Source organism: Anas platyrhynchos, chromosome 13 (assembly GCF_047663525.1).
Source record: "Anas platyrhynchos isolate ZD024472 breed Pekin duck chromosome 13, IASCAAS_PekinDuck_T2T, whole genome shotgun sequence".
Classification (NCBI taxonomy): Eukaryota; Metazoa; Chordata; class Aves; order Anseriformes; family Anatidae; genus Anas; species Anas platyrhynchos.
Window position 1 is genome coordinate 15,749,542 of NC_092599.1, and position 16,922 is coordinate 15,766,463.

Genomic DNA, 16,922 nt, shown 5'->3' on the forward strand with positions numbered 1-16,922 from the left:
GAAGTGCCGGGGAGTGGATTTTATTTGTTTTGCTATCTTTGAAGAGAAAGCTGAACATAAGGTGGCTGTTCTCAGAAGTGCCTCGCTGACCAATCCCCTTGCCAGTTAAGAGCCTGAACACCCCTAATTGCACCGTCCTTCCAGAGCGCTGCATCCTTGTGCAGTCGTGCTTTACATCTTGACCAGGAAACTTCAGCCCACATCCCTGTGTGTACCGGCGTGGAGCTGGCATGTGTTTTGGCCCATCTTGAGGCCATGCTGGGACAGCCATCGGCTCCAGCCATCCTGCAGGGGAGCCTGCAGAGACCTCATCCCCTGCTGCTGTCTCTTCTCCTTCGTGCCTGCTCCCCTAGGTGGGACCCTGGCTGGTGCTCCACGTTGCAGCCTCCCAGGGGGTGTACTGCAGGGCTCTGGCCTCACTTGTGTGCAGGTTGTGCACCGATCCAAACAGCCAGAGCTGCTTGCCCCGCTGTGAATAGGTGGGCACTGGGATAAGCTGTCCGTGTGCTGCTACAGGAGAAATGGGCAAAAGGAAAACTTCAGAACAATGTTGTATTTGTTGTGCTGTCCACCAGCCAGCCTGAGATGGTGCGGGAAGCCTTCTCTGTGTGGTACCATTAGCTTTGCTTACTTTTCAGGAGCTCTTCCAGGCTTTGCTGAGCTTCCCCTGCTCTCCCCCTGCAATTCCCATCCCACCTTCTGCCTGCCCTGCAGCACCCCCAGCCCCCTGCCGCAGCTTGCTGCTCTCCCCCCTCTCTAGCTGGAGGCTGTCGTGTAGTGTCGCCTGTTCTCTTGGATCAGGCTGTTCCTTTAACTGCACGGCGCATAGCTCTGGCAGATTTTGGTGCGATGCTACAAAATGCAAGACGTGCCCCTGGAGAGCTCCTCCAGAGCTGATCCGGGAGGCATTGCAAGGAAGGGACGTTTCGCTGACTCGCTGATTTCTTTAGATGGTGGTTCTTCAGCTGCAGGCTAAGCTGATGAGCTGAAGGCGTGTGAGGACACTCGAGGCATGTCCCTGGCAGCTCTTCAGCTCCAGGAAGAGGCTGGGATGCTGCAGTGTTCCTCTGGGACAGCCAGTAGCACCCATTGATGAACCCCTTCTTCATCCAGCCAGTGATCCCTGGCACTGAGCCTTCCCTCAGGGCGATTAATGCAGTACTTTCATTACCAAATTACAGCCTTGGCTATTTTTATACCACCCTGGCTCTGGAGGGCCCGGTGGCAAGGGAGATGGGACCCTGCTCTTCAGGCACATCTGCTGGGGGTCAGCTTTGTGAGCTGGGGCTCCTGGAGGCCTGGAGTTGGAAAGCTCCTTGCTTGCTGCCTTGCAGTTCCCAAATGCATTTTTCCAGGATTTTCAAATACGTAGAATGTTAAATACGCATTTTGGACAACTTGGAGCAAACCCACGTTCCTTTCCTTTGCTTGACAATGAACTTGTCCCGTTTTTCAGCTGGCTGTGCACCCAGTTTCCTCATGCTGGGAAAGGAGGGCAGGCTGTGTCTCTCTCTGTCCTGTTCAAAGTGGCCAACCTGCATGGGACCTCTTGCTTGAGATCACGTGGAGGCTGCTAGTGGCAGCCCAAAATAACCCTTTCAGACAAGTAACTGTGCTCCTGATGTGCCCAATGGCCTCCTGTATGGAGAGCTGTGGCTGCAGGGAGGTGTAAATGGGCAGAGCTGGTCAGGAGCCACCAAGTCTCCCAAATCTCAAATCTAATGCTCTCCTGTCCTCCTCCGCTTGTCCAGTGGGACAGCCTTCTGTGTCACCTCCAAACAGTCCCAAATAGCCAATCTGTGGTAAGGATGGAATTATTCTTCTTTATGATCCTAAATTTTGGCTCAGAGAGATCGTGGGTGTTTGCTTGAAGCCTTCGTCTGCAGCTCACTTTAAAGCTCTTGCCTACTGTGCTTGGGAGGCCTTCACGGCCACGTTGTCCTACCTCAGGAGATCCTGAGGAGATCCTCTCCTGCTAACAGAGCCGGGGGGCAGGCTGTCTCCACACAACTCCCTAAAAGAGCTGGTGGCAGGATAACAGTGGAAGCCCCCTGAGCTCAACAACCCTCTCCACCACCATTTCATATTGAGTCACTTTTACTTGGGCGGCTTCCTGGGGGTTGTTCTAGGGGGCCTGGTGATCTGCAGCACGCAGGGCCGCGTGTTGGCCCTCCCTGCGTACCTCTGCAAAGTGCCGCTCCCCTGTACTGAGCCCACCTGCAGAGGGTCAGGATTTGCCCCCCGTGCATCCCGTGGCACCGGGTGGTTCAAACTTTCAAAGCTGGTGAGATGAGTTTGGGCACTAAGGCCCCTAGAGACGAAAGGCCTTGTAAGTTTTACCTCCGTGAGCCTTGTACCGAGCCCAACAGCATGTGTATAATTTGCTTTAATGGCTAGAAACATCTGCTGTTAAAAATGATGCTTAATATATTTGGCTTCCATTTCCAGTCATTAGTTCTTTTTATGCCTTTTTATGCCTAATTAAGAACCTTTTAGTACCTGATATTGTTTCCTCTGAATGTGCAGCTCTGTCGTAATCAAGTCACTTCTTAATCTTCTCTTTGATAAACTAAAAAGATCAACCTCTTTAATTCTCTCATTTCAGACATTTTCTCCTAAAATTGCTTTTACAGATCCGGTCTATATCTTTTGCAGAGTTGTACTAATGTTTTTTAAATGTCGGTGTTGAACCGTTCACGGTTCTGGAACGGCTCCCTCGGTGCTGGAAGCAGAGGCTGAGCCACCTCCGTATTCCCACCTCCAGCTTCGTGCCACCGCATGGAGCCAGCTCAGGTTTGCAGGAAGCAGAGGCTCGGCTGCACCCATATATATTGCTATACCGAACCCTGTGATGTGGCGATATTGCCACAGCGAGATCAGGACCCTACTACAGAGGTACCTAAGCAGTGGTAAGCCCTTGTTGTCCTCCAGGTCTGCCAGGTAACTGCTCTGAAATCCATTTAGCACATTCAGTATTTTATAGGGCTTTTTTTTTTTTTTTTTTTTTTTTGTCAGCATGTCACTTACTATGAGGTTAAACCACCTTTTGGACATCGTGTTTATTGCTTCCATTCATTACTAATACCAAATCTGCATTCTCAGCAGAGAATAAAATCAGGTTTGCTTTCCGTGACCTATTTTCCCTAAAACCACGTTGACTGGCATATATGCTTGCCCTTCAGTTCTCTGCTGCGTGACTCCAGTGTCATCTTTCTGTCTTAGAGAGATGGCTGGCTGGCCTGTGCAGGTCATACCCTTGCTGGCTTGGTATTTAAGCAGAAGACTCTTTCAGTCTTCTAAAATTCCCTCAGTGCACTTAAAGATTAACATCAGCATGCAGCAGTTTTCTTAGCTCTCTCAGATCTTTTGGATGCAGAATTATTCAGATCTGCCAAATTTAAATATCCTTAGTGCTGGTAGATGTTGTTGAACGTTCGTCTCAATTGCTAATAAGTTGGAAATGCTTCATCCTTGAGATGAGTATTATCCCGCTTCTTTCCAAATGTTTACCAGCAGTAATTATCGCACTTCCACCGTATCTTTCTCATTAGGAGCGTTACCTGCTGCATCCAGTAACAGACCTGTGTCCTTCCTCGGGTAGCCTCTGTCCCTGATGCACGCGATAAATGCTTTCTGCTGCTCCCCAACAGACTTTTTCATGAAGTTGCCGTGTTTTCATACAGTTTTTGTACTTCACAGTTTCTCGTTTCCATCAGTTGATATTGGTGTGCTGAGGCCTGATAATTGTTGATTTTATATTTCCAATTGTGCCCCCACCTTTTTTTTTTTTGCACAGCAGTCACCTTCCCTTTTAGCCAGCCTCGTTCACTCCCTGTTGAGGGGTTGGTTCTGTTTCAGAATCATCATTTACACTCCAATTTCCTTTGAATTTATTGGTGTTTCTGATGTCAGATTTCCTCAGGTGAAGGTGACTAGCATGCTCTGCACGGCCAGTCCAAGGCTGTTCACGGAAGCACAACTTTGTTTCTTGGTACTTCAGAGCGTAGTGGTGACTTCAGCATCCCAGTGATGGGAGCTGGACCTTGAGTTTTTGACCTTGTTAGGTTTTCCTCTTCTCCTTGATGGGCGTTTCATTTTGCTGCTTACCCAGACTGTTGGCACTAAGGTAGAAGTAGTAGGAAAACTTCTTTCCATGTTCCTGCCTCTGTTTCTGTCATGTTTCCTGTGCATCTTCCACCCCTCCGTGGTTGGTCGGCAGGCAAAAAGGGGACCATGCAGAGGAAGGTGATGCAAGCCAGCCAAGTCGTCCCTCGTTTCATATGTTTGGGTCTTAACCACCCAGTAGTCCGCCAAATCAAGACTTCCAGGGGTTGGGTTAGCAACCTTCACTCTTCCAGGATCCTTTCAGTTGTCTTTGATCTGCGTAGGCCACACGTCGCGGAGAGGCTGGCCAGGCAGTGCGGTAGCCCCAGATGAAATCAGATCTCAGACATTCACACGGGGAGCCCACCACACCGCTGTACCCCCTCGAGTTTTCTCCTCAGTATTCCTCAGCGTGTGCTCGCCAAAACACTGATAACTATTTGGTCACTTCTGTCTGATTGGAGTGCTTTTCTTCTCCCATCTTGGTTGCAAAGCACCATTGATTGTATGCATGTACACATGCAAGTGAGCTCGCAGGCATGCACATGAACCAGATTTAAGTGAAAAAGCTTCAATTATCCCATTGTTCCCAAGCTGCTGAGCTCAGGACTGTCCTGGTGGCTTGTCCCTGACTCATACTCTGCTTTCGTGGCCATCAGGAAACGGGGGGACCTCCTGGTGTCAGGGAGCACTTCTGCACAGTGGAGATCTGCTCTTTCCCCACTTTCTACCTAGCCCTAGGGTCTTAAAGTGTGGATAAGAAGATTACGCAGAGAGGGAAGATTTGCATTTCTTAGATACTGGGAACTTTGTGGGGGAGAGAGAACCTGAATAGAAAGGATTGGTTCTCCCTTAATCAGAGCTGATGGGGATAGCACGCAAAGCTGCTGGGAGTTCAGGAGCCACTCTCCTGAAATAGCGCAGCGGGGAAAAACGCCGAGGGACAAGAATGCAAAAATAACGTGAGGAGTTCTGCACATCTTCAGTTTGTGGCCCAGAATAGTGAAGGCAAAACTGTAAGAAGTTATGAAGTCTAATAAATATCAGTGGCTGTAGCAGCCCCGTGCGATGTGGCTAACTGGGGAGGATGCGGTTGGGGTGGTTCACGTCGGGTGGTGCTTTGGGCAGCAGGCAGCACCCCTTGCACGTGGTCACATCGCTGAGGGGCAGGAGGACGGACTGGGTGAGCAGGAGAGACGAGGTCTGAGAAGCTTTGGAGACCCAGGGACAGGAGATGGAGCAGAGCTGGAGAACGCTTTGGTTCTTTTTGGCCCCGTGCTTTGCTTTTCTTGGGGAAATCTTCTGCAAGCAGACCTGGTTATCCTGTGCTATACGTTAATATTTGCATAGCTGCAGAGCATCCCGGGGATTCCTCATATTAGAAGGCTCGCAGCTTTCATACGGCCTTTTAATTAACTTAATTCAGACATTAGTGTGTCACAGGGAACGTCTCTCAAGGGGGGAAGTCTTTCATTTATCTCCACTTAGCCAGGGAGCACTACGTTTTTCATTTGCATCCTCTGGTTTGTCCTTGTAGGAGTGGGAATTAACCTCTCACTCCCAAGCCGGTGTTGTGCCCACCCAGTGGAGCTGATGCCTTGTGGAGAAGCTGCTCCTGCTGCCCCTGGTATCCCTGGACCTTCTGCAGGTCCTGTGCTCACCCCAGAGCTGGCCCTGGCTGTTTTCTGGACTGCTTGTAGATGCCATTCGCTTGCCTTGAAGGGCGCAGGCTTGGGAGGAGGTTTCATGGGGTTAGGGAGGCCCCAAGCAAGAGCAGTGGGCTTCCAGGCCCTTCATCCTCCAGCACCCTCATCGAGAGCCCACTTCCACCAGGAGAGAGCTGGGGGGACGCAGGCCTTATAGCTAGCAAGAGCTTTGCAGCAGAAGCCTTGGAAGCAAAACAAAGCTAATTAAAGCCTGCTTCAGCACATGCCTGTTATGCTGTAGGTACCTGTGACAGATGGGGTCTGTTCCCCATGACTGCAAGATACTTTTGCGAAGAACACAGTGCTGAAATGTTTGCCTGTTTGTTTTTTTTTTTGGGGGGGGGAGGGTGATGACTTAGCTACAGAGGATTTTGCTTACAGAGCTCGTTAGCCATGGCCTGGTGGTGCACGTGCTGGCTGCGCCCTGCTTGCTGACCGCCCCGTGTCCTCTTCTTGCCCCACAGGTGAAGGAATGGTTGTGCCTGAACTGCCAGATGCAGAGGGCGCTGGGGATGGACATGACCACTGCCCCGCGCTCCAAAAGCCAGCAGCAGCTGCACTCCCCCTCGCCGTCTCCGTCCCACTCCCCAGCCAAGCTCCCGGCGGGCCAGGAGAAGACCCCGGCACCCCCCCAGACAAGCGCCCGTCCTGGTGCCACCGCCGCTGTCCCACTGCCGGAGACCCCCAAGCCGCAGACGGCTGCACCGCAGAGGGAGCAGCACGGCCAGCCAAAAGCCGCCGCTCCTCAGGAAGCGGCAAGGTCCTCCCCGCAGCACCATCAAGCAAAACCTTCCTCCTCCGAGCAGAGAAAGGCGGTGGGAGACCCCAAACCCCCCGCCCCTGGAGCTGGGGCTCCTGAACAACCCCAGGAGGGGCTCACGGGGAAGCTCTTCGGCTTCGGAGCTTCCCTCCTGACCCAGGCGAGCACGCTCATGTCTGTCCAGCCGGAGGCCCCCGCTCCAAGTCAGCAGTCTTCTGGCAAAGTGCCTCCAAAAATCGTCTTCAGCGACGCCAGCAAGGAAGCTGGTCCCAAAGCCCCGGGGGCGCAGAGCCGGGCTGGGGCTGCGCCGGCCGCCAAAGCAGGCAAACCGGAGCCGGGCGTTAAGCCAAAGGAAGTGCCGAAAGCCAGGGTCTTGTGCCCCCTCTGCAAGGCGGAGATCAACGTGGGCTCCGGCGAGCCCCCCAACTACAACGCCTGCACGAGCTGTCGGCAGCAGGTGTGCAACATGTGTGGCTTCAACCCGACACCCCATCTGGTGGAGGTAAGGGGGCTCGCAGGGCTTCTGGCGCTCTCTGGTCGCTAAAAATGGGGAAAACGCGATGCATTTTCCATCAGAGGCTGTACGAAACCCCGGGCAGAAGCAAATGAGGTGCATGCAAAGCTCAGATCTCCCCGTGGTGAGAGCAGTGCCAGGGGTGCAGCAATGTCCTGTGTTCTCTGTGCGCTTCCCGTGGGCTGAAGCGGTGAGCAGACAGGGCACCGGGAGGCAGGAGGTGCTGCGGGGCGGTGACAGTCCCAAAAGTCAGGTGTGGATGGAGGCGAGGGAAAAGGCTCCACGGGAAAAGAGCCCTGAGAATCGGGAGGGGAGGGCTGCCGGGAGAAAAGCCGGGGAGGGAACGTGGGAGGCTGCAGCCGGCACCGTGTCGGTGCCAGGACTGGGCCGGTTTGGTTTGTGAGGGTGGAAGGGACTCGCTGCAAACAGGCTCTGGATCGCCTGGTAAATCTTCACCGCTCTGCAGCGAGGATTTCACACAAACGTACAGATTTTGTACCAATTTCACGTGAGGAGCAGAGCCGGGCACCCCTGGCAATGCTTTCTGCTCCTGTTCCCCTCTCTGTGGTGCCTGGGTACGGTGTGAGGGAACAGGCTGTGCATGGCTCTAGGGGCACAAACAGCTGGGTGCTGTGCAGCCCGCTGGGGTGGAGTGCAAGGAGAGGAGGAGGAGGAGGCCGAGGTGGGCTGAAGGCCACCCAGTCCCACCCGCTGGGGTCTGGGAAGGCTCTGAATGGTGGTGCCCACCCAGAGCACCCAAACAGGAACCTGAGCCAGCTCCGAGCTGCCTCAGCTCTACAGGAGCGTGGTGCAACTGGTGCAGCTGTGCCCATAGCTCGTCGTCCCCCTGTGGCAGTAGGGAGGGAGATCTCACACACACTTGGAGAAGGCCTTGGCTGAAGTCTAGACCCTCACCTCCCCCTCTCCAGGTGATTCAAGACCCTTACGGGTGGGTGCCCGTGGCTTGCTTCTGGAAGTGCTGCATTTAGCAGCCGGCAAGACACAAAACCAACACCATCAGCATGCGGAAAAGTTAATGGGGACTTCAAATGGCCAGAAGCAGGATTGCTAATCTTGGCTCCGTTCCACCGTGGATAATTACATTTTATGTCCCTAACTCCTCCCTGCAGTTTCAATTACAGGCAGCAATGTTCTCCCCTTCCCGAAGCTCTGGACGCAGAGGCGTGGAGCAGCACCCCTTTCACGCCACTCGCTTTTCGGCACAAATGCTCTGCTCCTTCCTACCAGTTCTGTCCTAAAAGGGCGAATCTCAGACGGGTTTGTGTGGCGAGAGTGGGAACAGCAGCAACCTTCCCAGCACAAAATGACTGCTTTGTAACGGAGCTGTGTGGAAATTGGCGTTACTTTGGGTGCTGGGATGAGACCCGCAGCTATAGTGCTCGATGAAAATGAGCTGAAGACTGCTTGGTCTGGAGCACGGTGTTTTCATCAGGCATAACGTGAGCAGAGTTAGGCTGGGTACCAGTAAAGCACTGCTTCTTTCCTATCCTGAGGATTTTGGTGAGAAAAGGTGTCCAGGCTTTGTGCAGTCCCTTGCGCAGGGCTGAAGCTCAGTCTCGGTGTGCTCTTGGGCAAGGATGAGTTTCCAGGATGAGTTTCAGAAAACGCACACGTGGATGAAATGGCCGTAGCATGCTCCCGTTGTGGCACAGAGTGTTATTTTGGGCTTGGGTTGTAGCTGCTGACGTGGTGCTCTGCGCAGGTACCGTGGAAAGGTGGCTGAGGGGCAGGTAGCCTCTCCCCGGCAGTGGTCTTGGATATCTAGAGTGAGAATCTGGCTTAGAATAGATGGGTTGGCTGATGCAAAATTATTTTTTTAAGAGTTGGGGAATAAATGCAACACTTGAGCTGTGAATGTTCTTAAACTTTCTGGAAAAAAAAAAGGGAGGGGGGGACATTGTAAGATCTTTTAATACTGTCAGGCTTTAGGTTTGCTTGATCTTCTTAGAAAATTGCTCTGTGGTCTTATCCTCTGAGTGGAAGTGTTTTGCCTGCAGCTCGCACAAGCTTGTCCCAAGCTTCAAGAATTGTACACAAATCGCAGAGCTCACTCTTTGAAGTAGCGAGGTTTGATCCATTAATTGCTTTACGAATTAGGACCTTGACTGCAAACTGCTGTTGGAGGTTCTGTGAAAGCTAATGAGGACGTTTGAGCCTGGCTCTGCTGATATTCAGAGGAGCCTGTGCTGAAGGCTGGGCAGCCCCGGGCGGTACCCTGCAGCCTGGGCAGAGCCTTCCTCCCTGGCTTCAGGCGGAGTGAGTCACACCAAGGGGGAGGAGAAGAAGGCACAGGCTGTCGTGGCCTGGTTTTCGGAGGAAGGATGGAGTTTTGCAGCAGAACAGTGCTAGAAGAGTGTTTTCTGCAGATAGTTGCATTGTCACTGCGGGCTGCTGAGGCTTGGTCACAGCGAGGTGGGCTGCGTGCATTGACAGCTTCATTGCAAAGCCACGTAACCCCTTGGGGACTGGGGAAAAACCCTAAATAATGTGTCCTTCCTTAAACAGGACACGTGTTTTCACTAACTAGGTCATCTGTACCGCCAGGGGAGCACGGACCGACTTCCACTAAAGGAGATTTCTCCGCAAGTATCAGCACAAACTGTCACGGCGTAGTGGAGAGCATCGCCCAGGCTGAGCCCCGTGCTCGTGGCAGGGCTGGGTGGCACGTCTGCGTGCATGGGACACCTTGGGTGGGAGCTGAGGGACGTGCCAGCAGCACTGCGTCCTGGCAGAGACCCCAGTTCCATGGTGGCATCACACACGATGCTCGGGACAAACAGCATCACTGGGAGCCCCTTGGCCCCCAGCCTCTGCCAGGGGCAGTCCCCAGGGACAGTGGGGCCAGCGAGTGGAGGAGCAGGAGAGGCTTCTGCCCCTGTCTGCAGTCCCCTCAAACTTCAGGTTTCTCTTGGAACCATCACTGCTTACCTGTGATATTTTCAGACCCGTCCCACGCCTGCTCTACAGATGGAGCCGGAGGCTCTGGGTCCCTGTTGTCCCCTCCCACCCTCTGCTGTGGCACAGCAAAGCTGCATCTCCCCAGTGATGCATTCAGCTGAGTGCATTCAAACCTAACGAAAGATTAAAAAAAAAAAGAGTAAAAATGCTGTTTTCTGTGGAGTCATCAGATGAGTTGCATAGGTGCTGAGCCACCGAAGGAACTGGTTCCCTTCATTTCCAGGTGGTACCAGGTGAGAAAAGGAGCAGACAAGGTTTTTTTCCCCAGATCTCATCATTATGTACGGGGCTGGGGCTGTCTCTGTTGTCACCGTCTGTGCTGGAAGCTCTTCTGCTCACGTTTGTCATGGGCCAGCAGGTATTTCAGTCATTGTTGCTAAGCTGCGGCTGCTCTCACAAACCTGGGTGAGAAGCCACCACGGTTTTTGGATGTGTTGGGATCTGGCCATTGAATTAGTGCCGCTCTTTCATCCGCCAGCAAAAGATCTTTGATGGTGTTAGAAGGCTGAAAAGGTCAGGGCTGTGTCTCTTCCATAAAAGCCTTGCATTTGTATACAGCTCTCCTCCTTGCCTGTATCCAGAGGCAGGATTTTTATGCAGATCTCGAAGGTGCCTTGAGCTTTCCTCCTTGGTTTTGTGCTGGCGTAGCTCACTCTGGCTGCAAGCACCAGGCCAGAGCTGCTGTGGGATGCGCTGCGGGGCCTTGAGCCTTGGAGAGCTCTGGGGCACGGTCAGAGGGTGATGGTGAGGACTGAGAGCCCAGGACTCCTGAGGAGGTCAGCCTGCAGTCCAGGCACAAGTGTGGTGTTGTGGCAGCACATCCCAGGACAAGGTGTGGGCTGTGGCAGCCTGTGGGCACCAGAGGCTGTGGCTGACCAGTGGACAGAAGGAGCTGCAGTGGTGAGGGAACCCAAATGTGCACTGTCCAGTTCTCTTGCTTGCCCTGCTACACGTTACACAGCTTTAAATAAGTTATTTACGTGACTAACCAGAAGTAGAGGTGCCTGGAGCTTCCTCCCACCTCGCCACACTTCCTCCAGGAGCCCGGCTGCTGGCTCCAGCTCCTGGTGGTCTGCCCACCAAGTCAGAGCTGGCGCTTTCGGGCACTCCCCCCTGCCCCAGCCTGGAGGTGTGCAGGTAGGAAAGAGGTTTCCATTGCAGGCAGGCAGCCGCAGGGCCGTTTTGCTAGGATTTAAGGCATCCTGCCTTAAATCAGCGCCTGCTACGGATGCGAGTGATGTGGCAAGAGCTGGCCTGCAGCGTGATGCCCTGCCCTGCGTGACGCGCTCCCAGTAACCCCAGCTGACCCCAATTGACTCCGGTGGTTTTGTGTTAAGGAACAAATGAACTGCGCATGTTGTGCCACTAAATGAGCGTGGCAGGCTGCCCCTTTGCCTAATTAACCAGCCTGAAACAGGAGCTGGGACACGTCTGGTCGGAGGCCGCTGCTGCTCCCCAGCACAAGGCTGGGACCTGTGGCAGTGCCGTGTCCCTGCCACACAGCATCTGCATCCCGACACGAGCTGGCATTTATTTTCCTGCTTTAACGTGTTCTCAAAGGATGCTTTTCGTAATGCTCGGGGTGTACAGTCCATCTCCCAGCCCGGTGTCAGCAAATTTATTGTTTATCCCCCTTGCTAGAGCTAAAGACAAACCAGGGGCGACGTGCCTGGCTCCTTCATGGACACGTTCCCTTGTGGCTGGTCTTTGTGGGGAGGTGTTGGTGTTACAAGGAGCATTGGGGTGGAAAAGGGGAGAAGAGTGGTGTGGGGGGGGTACCAGGCTGCTGCCGTGCCCCAGTTGGGAGCCGCCAGCCACAGCTCCGTGGCTGGGCCCTCCCGGCCCCTTCCAGGGCACCCGTGCTGTCAGGGGGAGGCCGTTAGCCCCCGGCTCCTGGCCCAAGAGGATTAGTGGGGCTGAGGGAACGCTGCCAGCTCCGTGCTGTCCCCTGGCCATGGGGCTGCCCAGGAGGAACTGGTGGGAGCAGGCCCTGGGTGCTGCCGGCAGCACCGTGAGTAGGGAGGGTTCGGGCCCGACGTGCCCCCCTGTGGCCCACAGCCACCCCGTGAGCAGTGAGCAGGGACGGCAGCTCGAGGTTCGTGCACGTCCATTTCTGACAGAACCCGGGGTCTTCTCTTCCTCCCCTGGCTCCTGATGTAGCAGGGAGCAGCTGTCACCCGTCCCCGTGACGGGTGCCCCTCTGGGGCTGGTTTTTTCCTTAAATCAGGCGTCCTGGTGGTGACAGCTTGGCAGGGCAGCAGCTGCGCAGGGGCCCATGACTGCAAAGTTTAAAATTTTCTTAATTTTTATTTCATTCCTCATTATTAGGACAGCCCTTTGGCTAAGCAGGTCCGTGCCATTCAGCAGCGTTCGTGGCTGCGGCCGCTTTTGGGGAGACCCTGCTGCATTTTGCAGCTCCTATCTCCCAGCTGAGTTCAAAAGCGTGGGCGAGCGGTGTCGCCTTGCCACAATCTTGTACCCCACCCCAAGAAGCTGCAGGTTATTGCAGGGCCAGGAGCTTGCCAAAGGACTGAGAGCCAGAGCCAGGCTGCAAATAATCAGGTCAGCCACCTGAACTGAAGGCAAACGGAGAGAGCCGCCTCTGACAGCACGATGTGGAAGTCGGCTTTGCCCGCGTGAGCCTGCAAATCCCTTTACGAATGGGTAATTAACAGCTTGCTGTGACTCAGGAGTTTTCTCTGCTGCTTAACACGCTGTAATTAACCCAGCCTGCCCGGGTCCTGCTGCCTGGACCCAACGGGGAAAGCACAGGGCTGAAGTCGGGCTGAGTTTTGGTTATGGTGTATGACCAAGCGAATTGGGTTGAATTAAGAGTGGGGTCCCAAAACGGACCCCACTGCAGAATCCCTGGAGACGTGCCTGCTGCAGACACTGCCCTGCTGCTGGCCGCGTCTTCCTGAGCTTCCAGAACCACTTGCAGATGCTGAACTTCTTGTAGCCGAACCTGCTGTCAGCTTGTGGCCACCCGGAAAATCATCTCAAGGACTGCTGTGCCTTCACTCAGGAAAAACAACCGAGTCACGGATTCATTTCCTCCCTTGGGAGCAATTATATTATTAATAGGCAGATGTCATCCGTGTGCTAACCCTTCTGACGAGTGCTTCGGAGGAAGCCGCTGCCTACGCGTGCAGGTTGTTTTCAGTGAAAAAAAAAGCAAAAAACACTGAAAAAAAGCAAACTATGTATTCCTGGGGTGACAGTGGGGCAGGAGACTTGCATTTGCAGGCGGTGCCTGGAGATCCTGGGTTCACGGGGGTCTCCTGTGGAGCCATCCCAGCCGCTGAAGCCCCCCACGAAGCAGCTCCACCATTTCCCACTGCAGCCCAGGCTGGGGAGACGACGGGTGCGCTCCCAGCACGTGCAGGACACCTGAGCAGCAGGTGGGCTTCGTGCCACCTCCGGAGTCTCCGAAGAGATTTGCTGGAGTTTGAGCTTGAGCAAGAAACCAGCTTGCTTCCCTCGCTGCCACTGGCAGTGGTACCGCACGGCGATGCTGCCGCTGCGTCCCAAGGGGCAACTCGACCCCTGCTGCCAAGTGGTGTCACCTCCCTCCGTGTCACGGGGCCGCAGCAGCCTGGATTTGGGTTGGCTTTAGCTGATGGTGAAGCTTTATCCTTGCAGCATCGATCAGGCCGCTTCCTAGAAAGCACGAGGGGATCGTTTAGGGCTGCTCTTTTTGTCTGTATAGCAGGGGGAGCTCTCTGTGTCATGCCCTGGCCCTCGCCGAGCTCTGAATTCTTTTTCCAGCCCATTTCAGTAGCTGCTGCGGCTGCTCCTAGTGCTGGTGGCGTTCTGTGCGACCGCCACACAACGGGACTGCAGGACTGCGTGGGTCAGAGCCACGCTCTGAGGATGGGGTGGGCAGAGAGGAGCGGCTGTTTTGGCCTGGGGTGGCGAGGGGATCTGGCTGCTCCCGTTTCCATCCCCGGGGAGCAGGCTCGGATTATCCTGATGTGCTCTCAGACCATTACACAACCTGGCACCTCTTCCTCTCTTTTTTTTTCTTTCCCGTGCTATGTTAGTACTTCATGTGGGAACACATTAGGACATTTAATCGAGCATTTAATTGGCTTTGTAGCACTGGAGTTCTGAGTGGGCTGGGGACTGCGGAAGAGGTGCTTGGTTTTTCAGCTGTGACAGGAGCGTCCCAGACTCTCTGTGTTGGTGTCAATCCGCCTTCCAAAGCCAGCACCGCTTCTTGTTATGAACCCAGCAGCATTTTGCAGTCACATCCCGCAGTCTTAAGCGGCTGCAGCCATCCGTGGAATAAATGGATAGTGAGGAGAGGGGCTGCTGATGGTGAAATGAGCGGGGCTGGTGGGGAAGAAGCTCCTGCAGATGAAGACGGGATTACTGCTTGGGATGAGCACATGCTGGGGACTGCAGCTCTGGCTGTTCCGTCCTTCCCACATCAAAACCGGTGCTGGCAAAGCGCAGGGGCACAGCAAGGCTCCTACACCCCCAGCTCTGGGGGTCGAGCTTTTGGATTAAAATGAAGAAGACAAAAAAAATCAACCTTCCTGCTACGTTAAAAATCAGCATTGAAGGGACTGGGGCTGCGCTGAGTGTCTGGTTGCTTCCTCCTCCTCCTCCTCTGGCTGATGCAGGGCCAGCGGGTGCTTGCAGCAGCTGCTCTGGGGGATTTTGCCTTCCACAGAGGCATTTCCCCCAGGATTGCTCCACTCGGGCACTCTCATGCCACGCTGTCTGCTCATACGAGGCTGCTCGAGGGCTGTTGCCCTTGCCTGTGGCCTTGTTCCCTCCCGCACTTCATCCATCCTCGCCTCCCATCGCAGGAATCGCTCTTAACGAGGAGGGAAACAAATCATAGAGGGCTAAAGGCTGCCTTGTGAATAATTTGTCAGGTATATGGGTCGGGAACTGGCTGGAAGCATTTAATTAAATACCTTTTTGGTTGCCATTTGCCACGTACTTGAAAGGGAAATGGTTCGTGTTTGATTTCTGGAGGTGTGAAATCCTCATAAAAGCCAGGTGCGGGTGCTGCCTGGCAAAATCCCGAACAGTGGAAGCTGCTTGGTTATTTGTTCATGCTGATTTTCTGCTCTTCCCAGAGGAAGCTCCTGGGATGGATCCTTGGGACTTGGCTCTCGGCTTGTAGAGGAGTTGGGTGCCAGCCCTTTGCTTTGCTTTGAGCCCCCCAGGCACCCCCCTGCCCCTTTACCTGCCGAAAAGACCTCACACGCCTGGCGTCCAGCCTCCTGGCACTGGAGGATTTCGGCTTTTCCCTTGTGTTTGTTTTGGAGTTGTAAAGCCCGATGCTTTAATAGCCTTGTTTTGTGCGGGAGGCTGTAAGCCAGCTCCTTGTAAATAATCAGAAGTTTATGGGGGATTAGCAGGGAGGCATATTTATCAACATCAATGATTGCAATTAAAAGCTGAGGTATTAACACAGTTGCCTACGCCTGATCCTGCAGCAATTGCACTTCAACGATGATTTTTTTCCTCCAATTCCTATACCCGTGAGCAGCCTGAAAGGGTTCTCGGGGTGCCCGGGGACCACACAACAAGCAGGGTGCGTGTTGGTGCTGCTAACGCTGATGCAGACAGCCCTGGTCAGCCCCGAGCAGCTGCACCAGGAACGTGCCACGAGACGGAGCTCGCAGAGGGAGCGTGGCCACGGGCAGAGCTGGCGTGGGCTGGAGCAGACTTGCCTGCAGTCCTGGAAAAGATGGTCCAGGAGTGTTTATTGCTTCCTGCTGTGCGAGGAGGTGCTGGCGGTGGTGCCTGAGGCAGCACCTGGTGTGGGAGCTGGGCAGCATGCACAGCCAGCGTGGTTGCTTCCTCGTTCTGCTGCAAGCCCAGCAAAACGCAGGTGCTCGCCCTGCACGAGTGCTGAGCTGCACTGAAAATCCCGGAAATCTGATTCCCAGCTCTTGCCTGAAATTCCCAAAGAGGGCGAATGCTGCGAGCAGCCCCTCAGCTGGGTGTGGAAGTGAGGTGAGGTGGCTGGGATCCTGATGGGTGCACTCAGCGTGGCGTCGGCGCACCCGGAGCTGAGGGCAGCTGGCAAGGCTGCTCCGTGCTCCCGCTGCAAGGGAAGGATGCCAGCAGCGCCCGTGCTCCAGAAATTTCCAGGGGAGCCTCCTGAGCGGGCAGGAGATGCAAACCTTCTTTTTAAACCTGCCTGCCTCACGTGTGGCAGGGAGAAACTGCAGGGGCAGAGGTGGCACCGAGCGCTCCCGTAACCGCACCACAGGAACGTTGCCGCTTCCGAAGGCGCTCCTGGTTCCAAAAAGCTCTCGAGGTGCTTCTGGCAGCAATTCACCAACACAGCAAATATTTCCAGCTAATTAAGAACCTGTTCCCAAAGCTCCCGATAACGCTTTGCAATTCCAACAGTTTTCCAGCCTGCTCAGAACAGCTTTAGAGGAGCGGCTGCTGCCGTGTACCCGTCCGCGCTGTGCGGCTGCAGGAACGATCGTGCTCTCCCCTTTCCACCTGTCCTGGTGGGGCCTGGAGCTGCAGGCTGCCTTGTCGCCAGCTCTGCACGGGCTGGGGGAGCTGAAAGCTCTCGGGCAGGGAGGATCCTTGCAGCCCTAGAGGCCGTGTTGTGCAGAAGCCCCGCAGAGGGGAGCGCTCCCAGCTCCCCCCAGCCTCACGGGCAGGAGGTGGTGGAGCCAGGGCTGCTCCTGCAAGGTCTTTGCAGGGGCTCTGCCTCCGTTTGGCACGGATTATTTCGGTTCTTCTGTTTGTGCCTTGCTGCGAGGCTGTGCTGAGCCAACGGCAGCTGTTCCTGCGAAGTGGTATTTGAAAACCAGGGCAAGCTTCTCCCACATCTTTGCTCTCCTTGCCTGGAGTTCCCACCCGAGCCCTGAGC

General features: G+C 54.6%; 1 protein-coding gene across 7 annotated transcripts in view; it reads left to right on the plus strand.

The window, feature by feature from the left end:
• Positions 1-16,922, plus strand: part of BSN (bassoon presynaptic cytomatrix protein) — a 66,147-nt gene that overhangs the window by 24,730 nt on the left and 24,495 nt on the right. For all 7 annotated transcript variants that reach the window (XM_072044055.1, XM_072044054.1, XM_072044056.1 and 4 more), the window contains one exon: positions 6,275-7,072. In XM_072044055.1, coding sequence (XP_071900156.1) covers positions 6,275-7,072 — 798 coding nt within the window. The remainder of the gene's footprint in view (positions 1-6,274; positions 7,073-16,922) is intronic.